The sequence below is a fragment of the Gorilla gorilla genome, chromosome 13 (assembly GCF_029281585.2).
Source record: "Gorilla gorilla gorilla isolate KB3781 chromosome 13, NHGRI_mGorGor1-v2.1_pri, whole genome shotgun sequence".
NCBI classification, from domain to species: Eukaryota; Metazoa; Chordata; class Mammalia; order Primates; family Hominidae; genus Gorilla; species Gorilla gorilla.
The window spans coordinates 107,612,538-107,631,580 of NC_073237.2; the positions used below are offsets into that span (position 1 = coordinate 107,612,538).

At 39.0% G+C, this 19,043-nt stretch overlaps 1 protein-coding gene across 4 annotated transcripts in view; it reads right to left on the minus strand.

Moving 5' to 3' along the window:
- Nucleotides 1-19,043, minus strand: part of ECPAS (Ecm29 proteasome adaptor and scaffold) — a 122,961-nt gene that overhangs the window by 11,150 nt on the left and 92,768 nt on the right. For all 4 annotated transcript variants that reach the window (XM_019033872.4, XM_063696991.1, XM_031014477.3 and 1 more), the window contains 13 exons: nt 18,866-18,934; nt 17,093-17,210; nt 16,663-16,830; nt 13,341-13,420; nt 12,301-12,406; nt 11,495-11,542; nt 10,182-10,303; nt 5,559-5,709; nt 3,455-3,520; nt 2,092-2,181; nt 944-1,010; nt 286-377; nt 141-207 (listed from right to left, as the gene is read on the minus strand). In XM_019033872.4, the coding sequence (XP_018889417.2) occupies nt 141-207; nt 286-377; nt 944-1,010; nt 2,092-2,181; nt 3,455-3,520; nt 5,559-5,709; nt 10,182-10,303; nt 11,495-11,542; nt 12,301-12,406; nt 13,341-13,420; nt 16,663-16,830; nt 17,093-17,210; nt 18,866-18,934 (1,244 nt within the window). The remainder of the gene's footprint in view (nt 1-140; nt 208-285; nt 378-943; nt 1,011-2,091; nt 2,182-3,454; nt 3,521-5,558; nt 5,710-10,181; nt 10,304-11,494; nt 11,543-12,300; nt 12,407-13,340; nt 13,421-16,662; nt 16,831-17,092; nt 17,211-18,865; nt 18,935-19,043) is intronic.

A 19,043-nucleotide genomic window follows, 5' to 3' on the forward strand; every position in this document is an offset into this window, starting at 1 on the left:
TCAAAAAAAAAGAAAAGAAAAGAAACAAATGTTTCTAGCAAATCACATAAAATCATGGAGGGTAAGACCTAATTTGTACTGTTTTACTGGGCTGTTAACATCTAAATTTAAAATGACATAAAATAGAAAAAGAAAGGTACCTTCTTTCTCCATATACCACCCATTGAGCTTCTGCAGGAGTTTTTCAGTGCTGCTATCCCGTGAGGTCTGAAAAAGAAACAATCCTAAGTATTTCTTTATAACTGTCAAAGAGTTTTATTTAACTAAGCAAGAAATTTAACTCACCCGAACTAAATGGCCCATAGCAAACGCAGAAGATTTCTGAATCACACTGTTCCGATCTGTCAGGCCACTCAGCAAAGCACTCATAAGTTTACCTACCAGAAATAAAGAGAAAAAAATCTGATACTTGGTTGATCAAATGTTCCACTCTGTTCCCAGAACCCAAACAAACCTAACCCTGTAATTAACATCTGATTTACTCCACAGTAGTTTAGATTTCTGAATGTTATATTTATATATCCATTTGCTTCCTTTTACATGATATAAAGTTAAAATTAAACTAGAATATCGTGGAAAAAGTTGCAAAAATGAGAGCCAGGTATATAAAGAACACTAGTCCAGTCTAGAAGCCAATCTAAGAAGAGAAAAATGCTGATGTAAAATCAGCTATCAATGGTAAGTCCTGTGGAAAAGAGGATACTTTTACCTCCTTATACCACTAAGGAATAATCAAATGTTTATGAACAGTGAAAAGTTGCTAAACTTGACAAACTCTGCACCTCCTGCAGACAAAGAAATGAAGGAGTCAGGGGACTGAGGGGAGAAAAGGCACACAGCATCACAAGCAGGTCTGAATGATAAGTATTTTTCCTTTTTAAAACTCTGTCACACAAGACAGGGCTGTGCAAAAATATCACCACACATCCCTTGACAAACTCACCTGAGTAAGGTGTTAGGTCCTGAGGACACTGAGTAGTTAATGACACAATGACACTGGCACAGCCACCCTACAGGGTTACAAAAGCAAAGGTCTAAATCTGATGGTCACAATGTTCTACCTACCAAACCATTGGCTTAGGTGCCAAAAATTTAAACATATAAAATACATGAAGCCTAATACCCCCTCCAGGACTCAATATAGAAAAAGGCAAACTCTTAAACTAGTAATGCAGAGATTTTTTTTTTAAACCTCCAAGAGAAAGATGGGTGATCTCGGACATTGTGAAAAAGAAAGAAAACTGGTACAATCTTCTGGAAAAGCAAAATATGTCATCTTGTCCATCACTGTGCTAACATTTCCATTTCCAGAAATTTAACCAAATATCTTCAGGTGTGCCTGAAGACACTCATCACAGTGCTTTACTATTTTTTTCAAAAACTGAAAACAAATCAGATGTTCCTTGATGGAGTAAAATAAATGATGTTACATCCATACAGTGGAGTATCATACGGCCATTAGAAGAGGACACTGCAGAAGATACATGTGCAGAAAAGACTGGAAGGAAACACTTCAAAATATTAACAGCAGTTATCTCTGTATGGCAAAATTCTGGACAATTTTTATTTTAACTTTCTCCTAATCTATAAATGCTAAAATTTTAAAATACCAGCAAGTGTTAATTTTGTCATAAGAAAAAATGTGAGTTATTAATTTGTTGTTAAAAGGGTGGTAGGGGGGTGTCTGATCCTTCAAAGATCTTGAAAACTAGGACATTTTTCTATTCAAACACTGCTGACCCCTCTGTGAAAAATGCAATTGCCACCTAAAACAATCCATGCCCTAATAACTGGATGTGCATTTCCATGAACTGCTAATGAATGACAACCCAGAGGGTATGTACACGGCAACCAGAGAACAGAAATGATTCCACTAAATAAGTTAAGATAATACTTACTGGAACAGTTAGATGTTTTATTTCTTGAACCAGTTACATGTTTTCAGTTACCAGTGCAACCACAGAAATAAAATGGTTAGTGTATAATATTAGATTTTGTGGTAAAACATGAATTTCAAACATGATGGCTGTTATATCCTTATGGCCAGAACTAATGAAGATGCACATTTCCTCTTGTGGAAAGTACACTTACCTTAGTTCCAAGACCTACACCACTTCTGATCAGTTCACACAACCTAGGAACTAGCTCGCCCAGCACTGACACATCAAGGTATTGCAGGCACTTTTGAAAAAGGACAAATATAAAGGTAAGCCTTAGCAAATAAGTCAGGACCACATCTTCAATTAAAAACTGCCCTTGTCAAATGTGTACCCACTGGATTTGACATGAAGTTGAAAAATCACTGCTTGCTTCTGCTCTGATTTCAATATTAAAACCACTATTGTACTACAAACAGAAAAATTATTCATCAGTGATTCAACACTAAAAACAAACAAAAAAATGAAAAACATCAATTTGCTAAAAAAGAAAAATAATGATTACTCAAGAATGAAGAATCTTTCTGGGCCTACTTCCTCTTTATCAATCCATGTTTAGTATAAAAAACCTAAACTAAATATTGATCTTCTACAGTGGGCCTACCCTACCAAACCCCCTCTAATGAGTCAACTTCTTAGATGACTTTTCCTATAAATTGCTGGCCTTTATTTTTGAAAATGCAATTAACATGTTTTCTATTACTAATGAATATAACTAAATGGTATTCACTAACTATTCCTATTTCTTTAAATTTTTATTTCCCCCCAATAATCCAACTAAGACATAACATTCTTAGACCAAATTTTGGTAATACTCCCCCAGCAGGCACTAAAAAATAGCTACTTCTCTTCACCAGTTTAACATAGTTTTTTGTACACTTCAGTTTTTTTAGGGGTTGGATCTATACCTTCAGAGTCCTGCTAAAGGTACAGATCTGCTTAGCAAACTAATTTCCAGTAAACACAATCATAGCTAACTAACCACTACAGGGAATGCACAACAGAGTAACTTTACCAAGACTCCAGGAACTTTAGAAATCAGAACCTCAGAGTGCCAAGCAGCCCTTTACTGCAAATGCCTTCCTATGCCTAAAACAACATATCGACATTGCCCAATCTCTTCACATACCTTTATGTTACCTACTTCATTAAATACCTCCACAGCTTATAACTTTCCTAGTTCCTCCCAAAGATAACTATTAGGCACAGGCACAACTCTGAACCTTTCTAAATAGGCAGATCAAAAGACTACAGATGTAAATTTATAGAGAGCTCTTGATATGTTGTTGTCTCTTGTAATACAAATTTGGACCAACTGTTTCTGGTATTTGGGGAATTATTTATTCCACTTAGTAACAGAGAAGAAAAGAGAAATATACTAAGAAAAAACTGGAGTCACAACAGCTGCTTGACTCATCCCATAAGTCTCTGCTTCATTTAACGTAGCCTGAAGACTTTGAAGAATTACACTTTCAGGTAAGCAAACAAACCCTCTCATTATTATTTAAGACACTCACCATGTTGATTGTTTCCATCATTGGAGAAGATTTGGCAGCACTAAGCCGAGCACTATCCATCGCAGCCTAAAGAAGAGAAATTAAAGTCACTCGGCACATTCAATTAATTAGGAATAATCCGCACAAACACCCATAAAAGACTTTCACTTCCAAACTAAAGAACTTTAAAAAAAAATAATCCGTAGCTATAACAAAGGCAAACATCAAGTCTAACTCTAATTTCTTTTGACCTACTCTCAACAATTTACCAGGGGAACCAGCACCACACTACAGGTGAGAAATTCAGATAACAGTTAAGAAATCAGCATAGTATGGCTCTGGGCAAGTCATCCAGCCTTCTTGAGCCTGAGGTTCTCCATCCACTAAATAAAGGAACTGACTAAACAAATTTCTAAGGTTTTTAAAATTGTGTCTAAGCAGTAGAAAATTTTATACGTGCAGTTCTTTAACTTTGTAATCACCCTTCGTATCTATGAAGGTATTTTAATCTAACAACTGTGCTGAAGGAGAGGTTAACACTATCCAGATATGATAAAGGAGAAAAGTAAGGCATACACAAGTGACTTGCCTAGGGCTACAAAGTTTAGACTAGAATTTATGTTTCCAAATTCTCAATGCTTAGTAAACATCCTATGGGCACCCAGGAAGGTGCAAGTCTACTGCTGAAAGAGGGAAAAATAATGAATGAAGAAGAAACAGCAATATTAGAGGTAAAGAGAGTAAGTTATTAGAGAAGTTTAGGCAAGTTAAAGATCAAATAGTGAACAGAGGAAACATGTATATAACAGGGTTTAACAGTTCTAATAAAAAAATATAAATTAAAAAAACAGTCAAATAGAAAAATAGACATGGAATATAAACACAATCACAGAAGAAATATAAACGACTAATACAATATTGAAAAGGCAATGAACAATGCTAGGAAAACAGTGCAAATCAGAAAAATGAGATTCTTGTTATCACACATACGTTATTCAACAGTGCCAAAGGTACGGAGAAAAAAAGAACACTTAAAACCTTTGATGTTGCAAAACCTCTCCATCAAAAATTCAAAATCACCTCACTGTAGAACACTATACATACATTAAAAAGAATAAGTGTATATATAGACATGACATACTGTTAATTTAAAAAACAAATCACAGAACAACATTCACGGTCTGACACTATTTTTAAATTAGTATGTTTGTTTGGTTTGGTAGCCTATGACTAAAAAGGAATTTGAGAGAAGGCACAGGAAACTTTTGACAGCAGGTGCTCCTCAGGGAATGATACTGTGGTGATTGGGAGACCTTCTATGGGATTACTTTCTATCCTTCTGTATTAACTTTTCACAATAAATATGTTTCATCTGAAGTTTTAAAAAATGACTCTGATCAGGCTGGGCGTGGTGGCTCACGCCTGTAATCCCAGCACTTTGGGAGGCTGAGGCGGGTGGATCACGAGGTCAGGAGATCAAGACCATCCTGGCTAACATGGTGAAACCCTGTCTCTACTAAAAATACAAAAAATCAGCTGGGTGTGGTGGCGCTCACCTGTAATCTCAGCTACTCGGGATGCTGAGGCAGGAGAATCGCTTGAACCTGGCAGGCAGAGGTTGCAGTGAGCCGAGATGGTGCCACTGCACTCCAGCCTGGGTGACAGAGTGATGCTCCGTCTCCAAAAAAATAAATAAAAATAAAAATAAAAATAAAAATAAAAATGACCCTGATCAGAGACCAGGTGACTCCATTACACCTAAAAAGCAGAACGATTTTGAGATATGCCAAAGTCTAGGTGCAAATACTCTTTGCTTACAGGGCGAGGGAGCCCATGGAAGGACTCTGAAGGCATAGATCCAAGCCCTAACAAAATTGAAATATACAAAAAACTATGTTAAACAAATGTTAATTCATTTTTTAGATGGAAGTGTCAGTTTTCATCCAATTCAGAAGACAGTGTATGAGCTGACAACCTCTCTCCAAAAAAACAGCAAAACACTGCATGTGGTGACAGAGGGTGAGTTCTGGTAACAGTAGTGACAGTGTCATTCAAATAAACCTTGGTATCTTAACAGGGCTCTTCCCTCATGATACTTACCAATATGCCTGTGCTATCCACTCACCTTTTCTTGCTCTGTCGCCCGGAGGCTCAAATAATTGAGAACTTGGGGCTCCAATACACTTAAGGACTCTAGCAGAGCTGGGATGAGTTTTGGTGCATGCGGTTTCAACATGGCTCCTGCACTTTTGCTGATCTTCACAAGGGTGTTAATGCTACAAACATATGGAACACAACTCCTGAGTCCTTTTAACAAAAGTGAGAAGACCTACAAATCTAACCATGAGGATGTTCTGCAGTTCACTGCATTAAAGCATATTTTCACATGGTTGCAGAGCCTGGTCTGGGCATTACTTTTTTTAACTTTTATTAAAGAAACTTTCAAGCATATATAGAGGTAGGTAGAACGATAAATGAAGTAGGAAAAGCCTACCTTCATTAATAGTAGGAATGAAGTTCCATGTATTTATTTATAGTAGGAATTTATATTTATAGTGAAATTTTATGGTAGGAATTTATAGTAGGCATGAAATTCCATGTATTCTCCACCCAGTTCAACAATTAGCAACATTTGACCAATTTTGTTTCATTTATACCTCCTCCATACATACAGCCGCTATTCCCCCCTGCCACTGTATTACAGTCATGTGTTCCATGAGGCATTTCAGTCAACAACAACAGACCACAATGTCCAGCAGTAGTCCCATAAGATCATACAAGAATACCTTGGGGATACTGCAGGTTCTGTTCCAGACCACCACAATAAAGAAAGCCACATGAATTTTCTAGTTTACCAGTGCATATAGAAGTTTTGTTTACACTATATTGTAGTCTATTAAGTGTGCAATAGCATTATGTCTAAAATAAAGTACATTAGTTAACTTTAAAATATCTTAATGCTACTGATCATCTCAGCTTTCAGCGAGTCATTATCTTTTTGCTGGTGGAGGGTCCTACCTCAATGGTGATGCCTACTGACTAATCAGGGTGGTGTTTGCTGAATGCTGGCGTGGCTGTCGTAATTTCTTAAAATAAGTCAACAATGAAGTTTGCTGCATCAATCAACTCCTCCTTTCACAAAATAATTCTTTGTAGCATGAGATGCAGTTTGATAGCATTTTGCCCACATTAGAACGTCTTTCAAAGTTAGAGTCAATCCTCTCCAACCCTGTTGCTGCTTTATCAACTAAGTTTATGAAATATTCTAAATCCTTTGTGGTCATTTTAACAATGTTCACAGAATCTTCACCAGGAGTAGCTTGCATCTCAAGAAACCACTTTCTTTGCTCATCGATAAGAAGCAACTCCTCTTCTGTTCAAGTTTCATCAGGAGATTGCAACAATTCAGTCACGTCTTCAGGCCCCACTTACGATTTCCACCACATATGCAGTGACTTTCTCCAATGACATCTTGAACCCCTCAAAGTCATCCATGAAAGTTGGAATCAACTTCTTCCGAACTATTAATGACATTTTGACCTCCTCCCATGAATCATGAATGTTCTTAACAGCACCTACAATGGTAAGCCCTTTCCAGAAGGTTTTCAATTTACTTTGCCCAGATCCACCAAAGGAATCACTATCAATGGCAGCTCTAGCCTTACAAAATATACTTCTTGAATAGTAAGACTTGAAAGTTGAAATTACACCTTGATCCATGGGCTTCGGAATGGATGTTGTGTTATGCTAACAGCCATGAAAACATTCATTTCCTTGTACCTCTCTATCAGAGCTTTTGGGTGACCAGGCACACTGTCAATGAGCAGTAATACTTTGAAAGGAATCTTTGGGGTTTTTTTTGGTTTGGTTTTTGTTTTGTTGTTATTTTTTTGTTTTTTGTTTTTTGTTTTTTAGCAGTAGGCCTCAACAGTGGACTTAAAATACTCAGTAAACCATGCTGTAACAGATAAGCTGTCATCCAGACTTTGTTGTTCCATTTCTAGAGCACAGAGCAGACTTAGCAGAATTCTTAAGGCTTTAGGATTTTCAGAATGGTAAATGAGCACTGGCTTCAACTTAGTCACCAGCTGCATTGGCCCCTAACAAGACAGTCAGCCTGGCCTTTGAAGCGTTGCAGCCAGGCACTGACTTCTCTCTAGCTAGGAAAATCCTACATGGTATCTTTTGCCAACAAAAGGCTATTTCATCTCCATTGAAAATCTGTCATTGAGTGTAGACACCTTTATCAGTGATCTTAGCTAGATCTTCTGGATAACCTGCTGCAGCTTCTGTATCAGCAACTGCTGCTTCACCTTGCATCTTTATGTTATGAAGACAGCTTCTTTCCTTAAACCTCATGAGCCAGCCTCTGCTAGCTTCCAACTTTTCTTCTGCAGCTTCCTTACTTCTCTTAGACTTCACAGAATTGAAGAGAGTTAGGGCCTTGCTCTGGATTAGGCTTTGGCTGAAGGGAATTTTGTGGCTGATTTGATCTTCTATCCAGAATATCCAAACTTTCTCCCTGTTAGCAAAAGGCTGTTTTGCTTTCTTATCATTTGTGTGTTGGCTAACATAGCACTTTAAACTTCGTTTAAGAACATTTCCTTTACATTCACAACTTGGCTGTTTGGCACAAGAGGCCTAGCTTTCAGCCTATCTCAGCTTTCATGACATCCCTTCCTCACTAAGCTTCATCATTTCTAGCTTTCTATTTAAAGTAAGAGACAGGCAACTCTTCCCTTCATTTAGACAGAGGGCATTGTGGGGTTATTAATTAGCCTAATTCCAATATTGTTGTGTCTCAGGGAATGAGACATTTGAGAAGAGGGAGAGAGATGGGGAACAGCTGTTCAGTGGAGCAATCAGGACACACACAACACTGACCAATTAAGTTCACCATCTTAAATGGGTGTAGTTCATACAACTCCAAAACAATTACAAAATAACATCAAAGATCACTGATCACAGATCACCAAAACAGATATAATAGTAATGCAAAGTATGAAATACTGTGAGAATTACCAAAATATGACATAGAGATATGAAGTGAACAGATTTGTGGCAACCCTGCATCAAGCAATCTAACTGCATCATTTTTCCAACTTCATGTTAATGTGTGCACAACCATGAAATCACCTAACGACACACTTCTCAGAAATATCCTTGTCACTAAGTGACGTGTGACTGCATTTGAAAGCATATCCCTTAACTAAACTTCACTATGAATATCTAAAAGCAAAGGCTCTTTATCATAATCATAATACCATTTTCACACTTTAAAAATATTAATGATTTTTTCATATCAAGTATCCAAATTTCTCTGTTTCATTAGCTTCTTAAACAGTTGGCATGTTTGAATCAGGATCCAAGCTCACTCACACACTGCAATCTACTGCATTTCTTAAATCTTTTTTAACAGTCTCCACTCTCCTCTTTTTTTCTTCTTCGTCCTCTTTGATTGTATTCCAGTCATGTCATTTAACATGTTCCTCTTTCCCCTGCACAGATCTACAGGCTAAACTGAGTTCACGTTCAATTTTGTAAAAAACACACACACACACACACACACACAAAGAATCCTTCCTAGGCAATGCTGCGTGTCCTATTCCTCCTATTCCATCACATCACCATGCACTGGTTGTCTTTTTGTGCTATAAGTGATTGGTAGGTTCAGGTCTGGTTGCCCTGAATCATTATAAAGTTCTCTTCAGCCATTCACCCAGTGGATTTAGGGGCATCTAATGATCACTACTTAGATTATTTTACTGAGGAGAGCAAAAAGTGATATTCTTTTTTTTTTTTTTTTTTTTTTTTTTTTTTGAGACAGAGTTTCGTTCTTGTTGTCCAGGCTGGAGTGCAATGGCGCAATCTGGGCTCACCGCAACCTCCGCCTCCCGGGTTCAAGCGACTCTCCTGCCTCAGCCTCCCGAGTAGCTGGGATTACAGGCATGCACCACCACACCTGGCTAATTTTTTTTGTATTTTTAGTAGAGACGGGGTTTCTCCATGTTGGCCAGGTTGGTCTCGAACTCCCGACCTCAAGTGATCCGCCCACCTCGGCCTCCCAAAGTGCTGGGATTACAGGCACCAGCCACCAGGCCCAGCCAAAGTGACACTCTTAATTGCATCATGCCTTTCCATTTGTTAGGTGAGTCCTTCTAAAAAAAAACTCTTTCATCAACTATCTACTTGCCATGAAATACCACTGGCAGTATTATTAATAATTTGTTCTACTCTTAAGAGTGAAATAACAATGGAACAGATAAAGTTCCTAGACAGCACTGTAGTTTAAAAACAAACAAAACATACAAACTAGAATCCTACACTATTGGTTTTAACTTAAAGTAGCCATATATTATATCAAAACGTGTAAGTACATTTTTTGAATATTTCATCTTTGCAGGTGGTAAACAGCTTCTCTTAAATCTAATAATCTGTGAAATATTACTAAATATTATAATGAACAAACATGCTCCTGAGGACCTACAGTGTAACAGGAAGACGTGCTTGTTGGGAGCAGAGGCTGATGACAACAGAACAACAGGCTTGACTCAGAATGCTAGGCAAAAATAAGGTCTCATGAGAATGTTTCTGTGAAAATATTGTGACTCACAAGTTTTCACAAATGACCCAAGGGTCATTCTCCTAAACCTCTTTCTCCATATTTTCCAGAATCTAACCTTGAAAGAAACACAATTTCTAGGAACTGAGCAAATCCAATACTTTCATTTCATCAACGGATGCACACCTGAGGGCTCGAACTTCCGTCACGGGGCTCATCATTCCTTTGTCCAGAAGGCAAGGCAGAAGGGCAGCGATGGTTCTCTGGCCAGCTGCTCCTTTGGCAGGGTCACACATTTTCACACAGACCTCACATACAAAGAGCATGGACGTTAGTGAAAGTGACCGCTCATCCAATAAAGAATTCATCTGACAAAAGACTTTCTACTTCACATATCTACAGGGAAGAATAAGTGAATCTACTTTCTCTGACACTGCAGAGACACAGAGGAATGAGATCGGAGATTGAGTCCTAGGTCTGCCAAGAACTAAACAGAAAATTTGGTAACGCATTTCACTCTCTAAGCACTGGTCCTCCAATTTGTGAAATACAGAACAAAATAGATGATGATCAAATCAGAAAATATGTAAGAAAGCACTTTAAAAAAGGTTTAGGGCTGGGTGCAGTAGCCCGCGCCTATGAAGCCAGCACTTTGGGAGGCCGAGGCAGGCGGATTGCTTGAGCCCAGGAGTTTGAGACCAGCCTGGGCAACATGAAGAGACCCTGTCTCTACAAAAAACACGAAAAATTAGCCAGGCATGGTGGCATACACCTGTGGTCCCAGCTCTCCAGGAGGCTGAGGTGGGAGGATCTCCTGACCCCGGGAGGTCGAGACTACAGTGAGTCGTGATCACGCCACTGCATTCCAGCCTGGGTGACAGAGTAAGACCTTGTCTCAAAAAAAAAATTAAAATAAAAAATTAAATAAAGAAGTTTTGAAGTGTTATCATCATCATCATCATCATCATCAATAACGCTGGGTCACAGCACAATATAGTGGTCAAGATCACATGTGAAACAGGAAAACACCTGTATTTAAAACCTGGTTTTACTATTTATGTGACCTATGGCAAGGTTTGTGCAACTAGAATGTAAAGTTCCTGATATATCACAAAACCAAGTTCAAGTGGGAGATAATTTAGTTTCAAAAAGCTTTCCAACCTCACAAATATGAAAGGTAGCTTTATATATAAACACAGCAAAAGCAAGAGAAAAGACAGGTGTTGCTTGATCTAACTGAGTGATGTGCTCTTCAGGGTTAAGTCGAAGTTTTATCTTAATTTCACCATTTAAAGAGACCACAGTATACTCTGTTCAACACACTAGCACCGCAGTGTTTACAGCACTCACTTTCTCATTCATTCTAAGAGCAGTGAACTACAACATGAAGCCAATTATACTGCAACTAAATGTCTTTTCCTATGACAGTAAGTAAATCATTGTCATGGTCACCCAGAACCCTGCTCCACTCCATTCCCAATGTAAGACGGGGTTTTCACCTTGCTCAGAGTTTTCAGAGCTAGTTCTGCTGCTTTTCGTACAGATTCCTAAAAATGACAAAAGTGTGACATCATACAAGTTAGAGAGTTTCACTATCATCTACTCTACAATTTGCAATTTAATTGCCTCAGGCCCTATAAAGATTGGTGGAAAATCTTACATTTCATATCATGTTAAAAAAATTGGTATCTCATCAGACTCTCTGCCCATCAAAGAACACATTACCATGCCATACTATTAATTTTTAAACATTAACTGTAACCTATTTTGACCTTAAAAAATTTAGCTATTAACAGTTGAGAAACTAAATATATTATAAAAGTAAATACATAAAGATCTATGTGAGAATTCTGAAACACTTAAAAGCCTCCAATAAATAAAGCAAAAAGAAAGGTAAAACTGAAGTGCCTAATTTTAATGGTAAAATATCAAAATACCTAAAATTAAGATTGCCCAAGAAAAATTCAGAGGAATTGGCCACATTACTTGAGAATAATTAATCCCATTTACAGAACTGATCAAAATACTGTTACTATGTCCAAAACTGTTATTTGTCCCTAATCCAATAGAATCATGAGATCTCTATTGAAAGAAGCCACCTTTTTTTTCCCTAAGTCTATTTAATTTAGATCTAAGGATACCCAACCTTGCAACTTCACAGACACATTAAGACTGAAACTTTGGGGGAAAACGTTGGTCTCTTAAAATTATCTGGAAATGGAATTTTGACATATACAACATAAATATTTTAATAATTCCAATTTAACTTTTTGTATATATAAATGCTGATTTATTTCTATAATACCTTGATATCATCTTGTACTCTAAAAAGCGTTTCCCAAATTTCTGGAAGTTTATCAATGATGTCATCTAAGGGTCTTCCTCTCAATAAATCATTCAAAGCTAAACAGCTGAAAATTAAAATTTCATTTCAATATATGATGAAGAAGGTCAGTATTTTACTATGAAACATTTATACTAAAAAAGAATACAGATTCTGCCTCTAATTCGAGTTCTCATTCCCTCACCCCAAAACAGCAATGACTTCTCTCCAGGTCCCTCAAATATACCATATATATATGTAATTTACAATTATAAAATGCTTGTTTCCCACAACTATAATACAATCCCTTTGAGATGACACATCGTTTTTTATTCACCAGTGTGCCTCCAAGGCCTAGCACACTGCCACGTACACACTGGGCACCGAATGAATCTAACTTGTATACAGAAATGCTATACTATAAAGTCATGACAATACAAAATACATCTTGGTGTCTACCAGTTTAACAGGTAATCTTCAACTTCTTTGATTTCATACTTACATAAACTATGACAATTTAGGAAAATCATTGACCAAAGCTTAAACAGTTAAAGAAAAATAACTAATGTAGCCAACAAGAAATATGCTTTTTGGTAGTTTTTTGTTTTGCTTTGTTTTGAGACAGAGTCTCATCTCACTCTGTCGCCCAGGCTGGAGTTCAATGGCACAATCTCGGCTCACTGCAACCTCTGCCCCCTGGCTGGGTTCAAGCGATTCTCCTGCCTCAGCCTCCCATGTAGCTGGGATTACATGCACATGCCACTGGGCCCAGCTGATTTTTGTATTTTTAGTAGAGACGGGGTTTCACCATGTTGCCCACGCTGGTCTTGAACTCCTCACCTCAGGTGATCCACCCACCTCGGCCTCCCCATGTGCTGGGATCACAGGTGTGAGCCACCACGCCCGGCCAGCTTTTTAGTAGTTTTAATTTATTCCTTTTGCACAAAGTATAAAACCTAGAAATTTTGAAGGGAAAAAAATTCAGTTTTATTTGACTAAACTTATATTCCTAAAAACGGTACCTGGATTCTCGAACTCGCCACATATTGCTTGTAAGGTTCTTAACCAAATCTTGAAGAATTTCTTTCAAATATTTATCCACCTAATGAAAGCAAAAGGATAAAATTTAAAATGCAAAATCCATCAATAATCAAATTATTCAACTCTTAACCACACTGGTTAACCACACTTAACCACACTGACCATGTTTCTATATTTTACGGCCTCCATGTCTCTCTAGGCCACTCAGCCCACAAATCTCTTCCCACTTTGGTCACTATAAAGCTGCCAGGTGATCATTCTAAAATGTACATTTGATGCTTTTATTTTCCTCAGTGCATGAGAATGAAGTCCATTCACCCAGGCATGCACACAAAGCCTTCCATGACTCATCCAGACCCAAAAGTACCATATTCTGTCTCACCTCCATTCCTTGGCACATGCCACCTCTCCCTACAATCCCCTTCCCAGGTCCTACTTGTTGGCTAACTCCTACTTGTCCTTCAAGGTTCATATTAGCCATCCTTTCCCAGAGAAGATTAGCTTGGGTACTCTCCTCTCTGTTCCCATAGCACCTTCTGAAGAAGCATCACACAAAATCATACAATAACTGCACTATTTCACTATACTGCAGACCCTCAAGGGGGTCGGGTGCAGTTATTGTACAGGACAGTGCAGTTATTGAAGGACAGAGTCTCACTCATCGTCAGTGCAGTTATTGAGGGACACAGTCTCACCCATCATCAGTGCAGTTACTGAGGGACAGAGTCTCACTCATCATCAGTGCAGTTATTGAGGGACAGAGTCTCACTCATCATCAGTGCAGTTACTGAGGGACAGAGTCTCACTCATCGTCAGTGCAGTTATTGAGGGACACAGTCTCACCCATCATCAGTGTGGTTATTGAGGAACAGAGTCTCACTCATCGTCACTGCAGTTACTGAGAGACAGTGTCTCACTCATCATCAGTGCAGTTATTGAGGGACACAGCTCACTCATCATCAGTGCAGTTACTGAGAGACAGTGTCTCACTCATCGTCAGTGCAGTTACTGAGGGACAGAGTCTCACTCATCATCAGTGCAGTTACTGAGGGACACAGTCTCACTCACTGTCAGTGCAGTTACTGAGGGACAGAGTCTCACTCATCATCAGTGCAGTTATTGAGGGACACAGCTCACTCATCATCAGTGCAGTTACTGAGAGACAGTGTCTCACTCATCGTCAGTGCAGTTACTGAGGGACAGAGTCTCACTCATCATCAGTGCAGTTACTGAGGGACACAGTCTCACTCACTGTCAGTGCAGTTACTGAGGGACAGAGTCTCACTCATCATCAGTGCAGTTACTGAGAGACAGTGTCTCACTCATCATCAGTGCAGTTATTGAGGGACACAGCTCACTCATCATCAGTGCAGTTACTGAGAGACAGTGTCTCACTCATCGTCAGTGCAGTTACTGAGGGACAGAGTCTCACTCATCATCAGTGCAGTTACTGAGAGACAGTGTCTCACTCGTCAGTGCAGTTATTGAGGGACAGTGTCTCACTCATCGTCAGTGCAGTTATTGAGGGACAGTGTCTCACTCATCGTCAGTGCAGTTATTGAGGGACAGAGTCTCACTCATCATCAGTGCAGTTATTGAGGGACAGAGTCTCACTCATCGTCAGTGCAGTTATTGAGAGACAGATTCTCACTCATCGTCAGTGCAGTTATTGAGGGTCAGAGTCTCACTCATCTTTTTATCCCCAGTACCTTACCCAGTGCCTGGTTCATGACTGTTCAGAATGAAAGATGAGTTTTACTTTTTAAGCCTCTGTTCTGTTTTGATATACACTTAGCAACTTGGTAATAATGACAAAATAATGGTAGAATCAGTCTTATACCAATGCTGACATTCTCAAAAATTTACGGCTTTTCCACTTTTGTAGGTAGGAAAGGTTTTGTTATCCTTACTTACACGTAAGAAAACCAAGACAAAGAGGTAAATAACAAACTGATGTCTTCCTATGTCTGCTTCTCTCAACATTCTCCATGGATGATCTCATCCACACTTCTGGCTTAATCCTTTCACTTACAGAGATGACACTCACGTCTCAAGGGTCTAGGCTTGTGTCCTGAGCTCAGACCTACAAAGCCCACTGGCCTACTAGATCTTGGCTGACCCAAAAGTGCCACATGTTCTCCTGGAGCAAGCAAAACTCATTGAGTCTTCAAAGCTGAACCCTCAAGTACCTACCACTAAGAATAGAAACATATTCAGCCTAGTACCAGACAGGAGAGACAGGAAGGGGCCACATTACGGGCAGGGACTTGTAAGACATAGTAAGGATCATGGAATTTATTTAAAGTGAGCTGTAAAGCTACTAAAGGATTTTAACCCAAAATGGCACAATCTAACTTGCATTTTTAAAAATTACTTTTGCTACTATGTAGATAATTAAATGAAGAACGGCAAAGAGAAAAAAAAAGATGATGATGACCTATTCATCAGTAAAGAATTAGGGAAAGAAGAGAGTAGATTCAAGGAATACTTTGGAAGCAGAATCAACAGAATTTGCTACTAGATTCAATTGGGGGTGGTGGTGAGACACAGATCAAAATAAAGTATGACACCAAGTTTTCTGGCTTGGGCAAATAGGTAAACAGTGAGAGTAGAGGGGGAAGGTTATTTTTTAAGTCCTGTTCTGGGCATGTTGGGTTTATGGTATTCTGAAACAACACTGAAGTGAAATTTTCAAGTAAACAGTTACATATGCATGTCTAAAGTGCAAGTGACATCTGGACCAAAAGTGTAAGGTTGGGAACTTTCACAATAAAGATGACATTTACATGCCTTGGAACTGATTGATATAGAGACGGCTCAGAGAGCAAAAGATACTCAGAGACAAGCCCTGAGAAATCTTAATATCTAAAAGTGGGATAGAACATGATTAACAGCCAGATGAGAGGACACCAACAGAGAAAACAAAATGGCAATTGCCTGCTTCCTTGTCTGTCTCCCCAACTAACTGAATTCACTGGAGATGGGACTATGACCCATTCTCCATTCCATCAACAGTCCCTATCCACATTTACTATTCCATTTGTGTGAATACATCATCATTTCCTTAACCATCTTCCCAGTGGACATTTATATTGTTTCCCTTTTGGAGATTTCAATAAATGTTGCCATACACATCTTTGATACCTTGAAAGAAGGAAGAAAGCATGGAATGAAAGACAATTTATTTGTTTAAACAAGTAAACATAAAAAGTAGAAAGGAAGATGGACACTGGGTTTAAATCCTATGCATGACCCTGGACAGTCTACAGTGTTTTCCTAACACAGGGGTTCACAGACACTTACCATGGATTTGTCAGTGACCAACGCATTCCAAATACTTGTCATGGCCTGTCGAATGCCAAGGTTGGGATCAAACTGGTAACGATAAAGTCGAGGAACTAGCTGAGGCAGAAAAGGAGCCAGCTGCTCTCCAGCTCTGGTAGCAATTACATTAAAACCAAAAGCAGCACCCTAAAAATAATAGGCTGAAGTGACTCAGATGCACCATTATAGTAAAATATTAACATAGCAAAAAATTCTCCCTCCAAACTTATGCCTAAATACTGCCTGATTTATTGGTCTTTCCAATCAATAGCAGCTTTGTGGGGTTCAGCTTTCTCATCAGGCACAGATTTTCACAAAATGCACTACATATCATTTGCCACTGTCTGCCAATGTAGCATGTTTGGTTTGCATGAAAAAAATAAATAATTGTCCAGTGATAGCAACTTACCTTCCTAGAGTTCCACATTGCATGATGGTTGGCTAAATTCATAAATTTATACACCAGATCTGGCTGGCTAAGATCACTTGCCAGAGAACAAAGTTCCTTGTAAGTAGAAAGGCCCTGACTTGGAAACAAAGAAAAAGAGGTAGGCAATAATATACTTCTCTCTCTCCAGCCTAAAAAATTACATCATCAATATTACTAAGACATACTAAAATCAAATTTTCACTCAATTTCTAATACTGAGTTATCACCATGGAGACAGAACACAAGTTAGTAAGAATATAAAAAGTCACCTAATTCAACTATTAGCAATTCCTAAGCCCCTCTACATTGCTGCTGATAAATGACCTAAATGCACCTCTAAGTCCATAGCCATGGTCCACTCACCACCTGGAGATGCAACTCAATAATTCTTCATTATGTTATGCATAATCTCACGTGATCATAAGAGAGTCATTGGAAGACAACATCTGTCTTCTCTAAGTCTTTTCTAAGCTAGACCACCCTAATTCTGATTGAGTCTTGTTAACTTTCCTCTGAACAAATAATATTGGCTCAAATATCTAATTGTTTTGTTATTTTGTAAAATGTAAGCACTTTTTTAAAAACTTAGAAGGAGTCTACAAGGAGAGTTAAGTACAATGAAAACAACTTTTGATGTGATAACAGTGTACTGTGGGGGAACGTCAACGATGGAACAAACTGCAGCTTTCTCCTGTTGCAGACAACAATGAAGCAGGCTCGTGTGTGACACCACAGCAAGGCCCTGCAACCAGCAAAGATTTGCCTAACGATCCATAGAAATAAAGCATGATAAAATAAAGGTGGTCAAGCTCAAGGAATTTATTTTAAATGCTAAAGTAGTGGCCTCTAAGATAAAGAATTACACCCACCCAAAACTAGCGGCAGTGGGTGCACCTAGCTATGCTTCCAGGTGTTCCGCAGGACTCAGCTGCCTGAGAGCTGACAGCTGTTGGCCTAGTCAGTCTCCCACAACTGCCCTGAGAGCCCAACATCATGGGCTCCCACGCAGCAGCCCACCACCAATGGCTGGTCACTGAGAGGACATAAAGGGCCAGGCTCCATGCCTCAAAGCAGAACAACTCCGAAAGGCCACCTGTGCCAGCTCAGAGCTCCTCAAGAGGCTGGTATCCACTGAAACGATGGTAGCAGTTCCGCCCCTCCCTCAGTCATAGGCCCTATCCTGCTTCCTCATCCCCCCAGAGTGACCCCTAGGGCACTCCCCAGTAAATTTCCCACACAGAAATCTATCTCATTGTTTGTTTCCCAGGACACTCAATTTAAGACGTCAGCCTGCCAGGCACAGTGGCTCACGCCTGTAATCCCAGCACTTTGGGAGGCCGAGGTGGGTGGATCTCCTGAGGTCAGGAGTTCGACACCAGCCTGACCAACATAGTGAAACCCCGTCTCTACTAAAATACAAAAATTAGCCAGGCGTGGTGGCAGGTGCCTGTAATCTCAGTTACTTGGGAAGCTGAGGTAGGAGAATCTATCGCTTGAACCCAGGAGGCAGAGGTTGCAGTGAGCCGAGATTACTCCACTGCACTCCAGCCTAGGCAACAAAAGCGAGGCTCCATCTCAAAAAAAAAAAAAAAAGACATCAGACTTTTTTCCATGTAAGTTTTCTTCTTCCACCAATAGATAACATTTCCTAAGAGGGTAGAAATCAACTTCATGACTGCTCTATTTACCAGACTAATAAATGCATATATATATTTAAAGATGTTTACCATTCAATGGATTTAGCATACTTACCCATCTGGTGTTTTGCCAAGAGCTCCCCCTTGAAATACCACTGTCTCTCCAGAAACTTCATGTTTAACTCTAAACCAAACCAATAATTTCAATAAGCTTCAAGCTTTTCATACCAACATTCAACTAGCCAATACGATTCATTTACAAAATGATAAAACTTCCTATCAAGCATTTACTG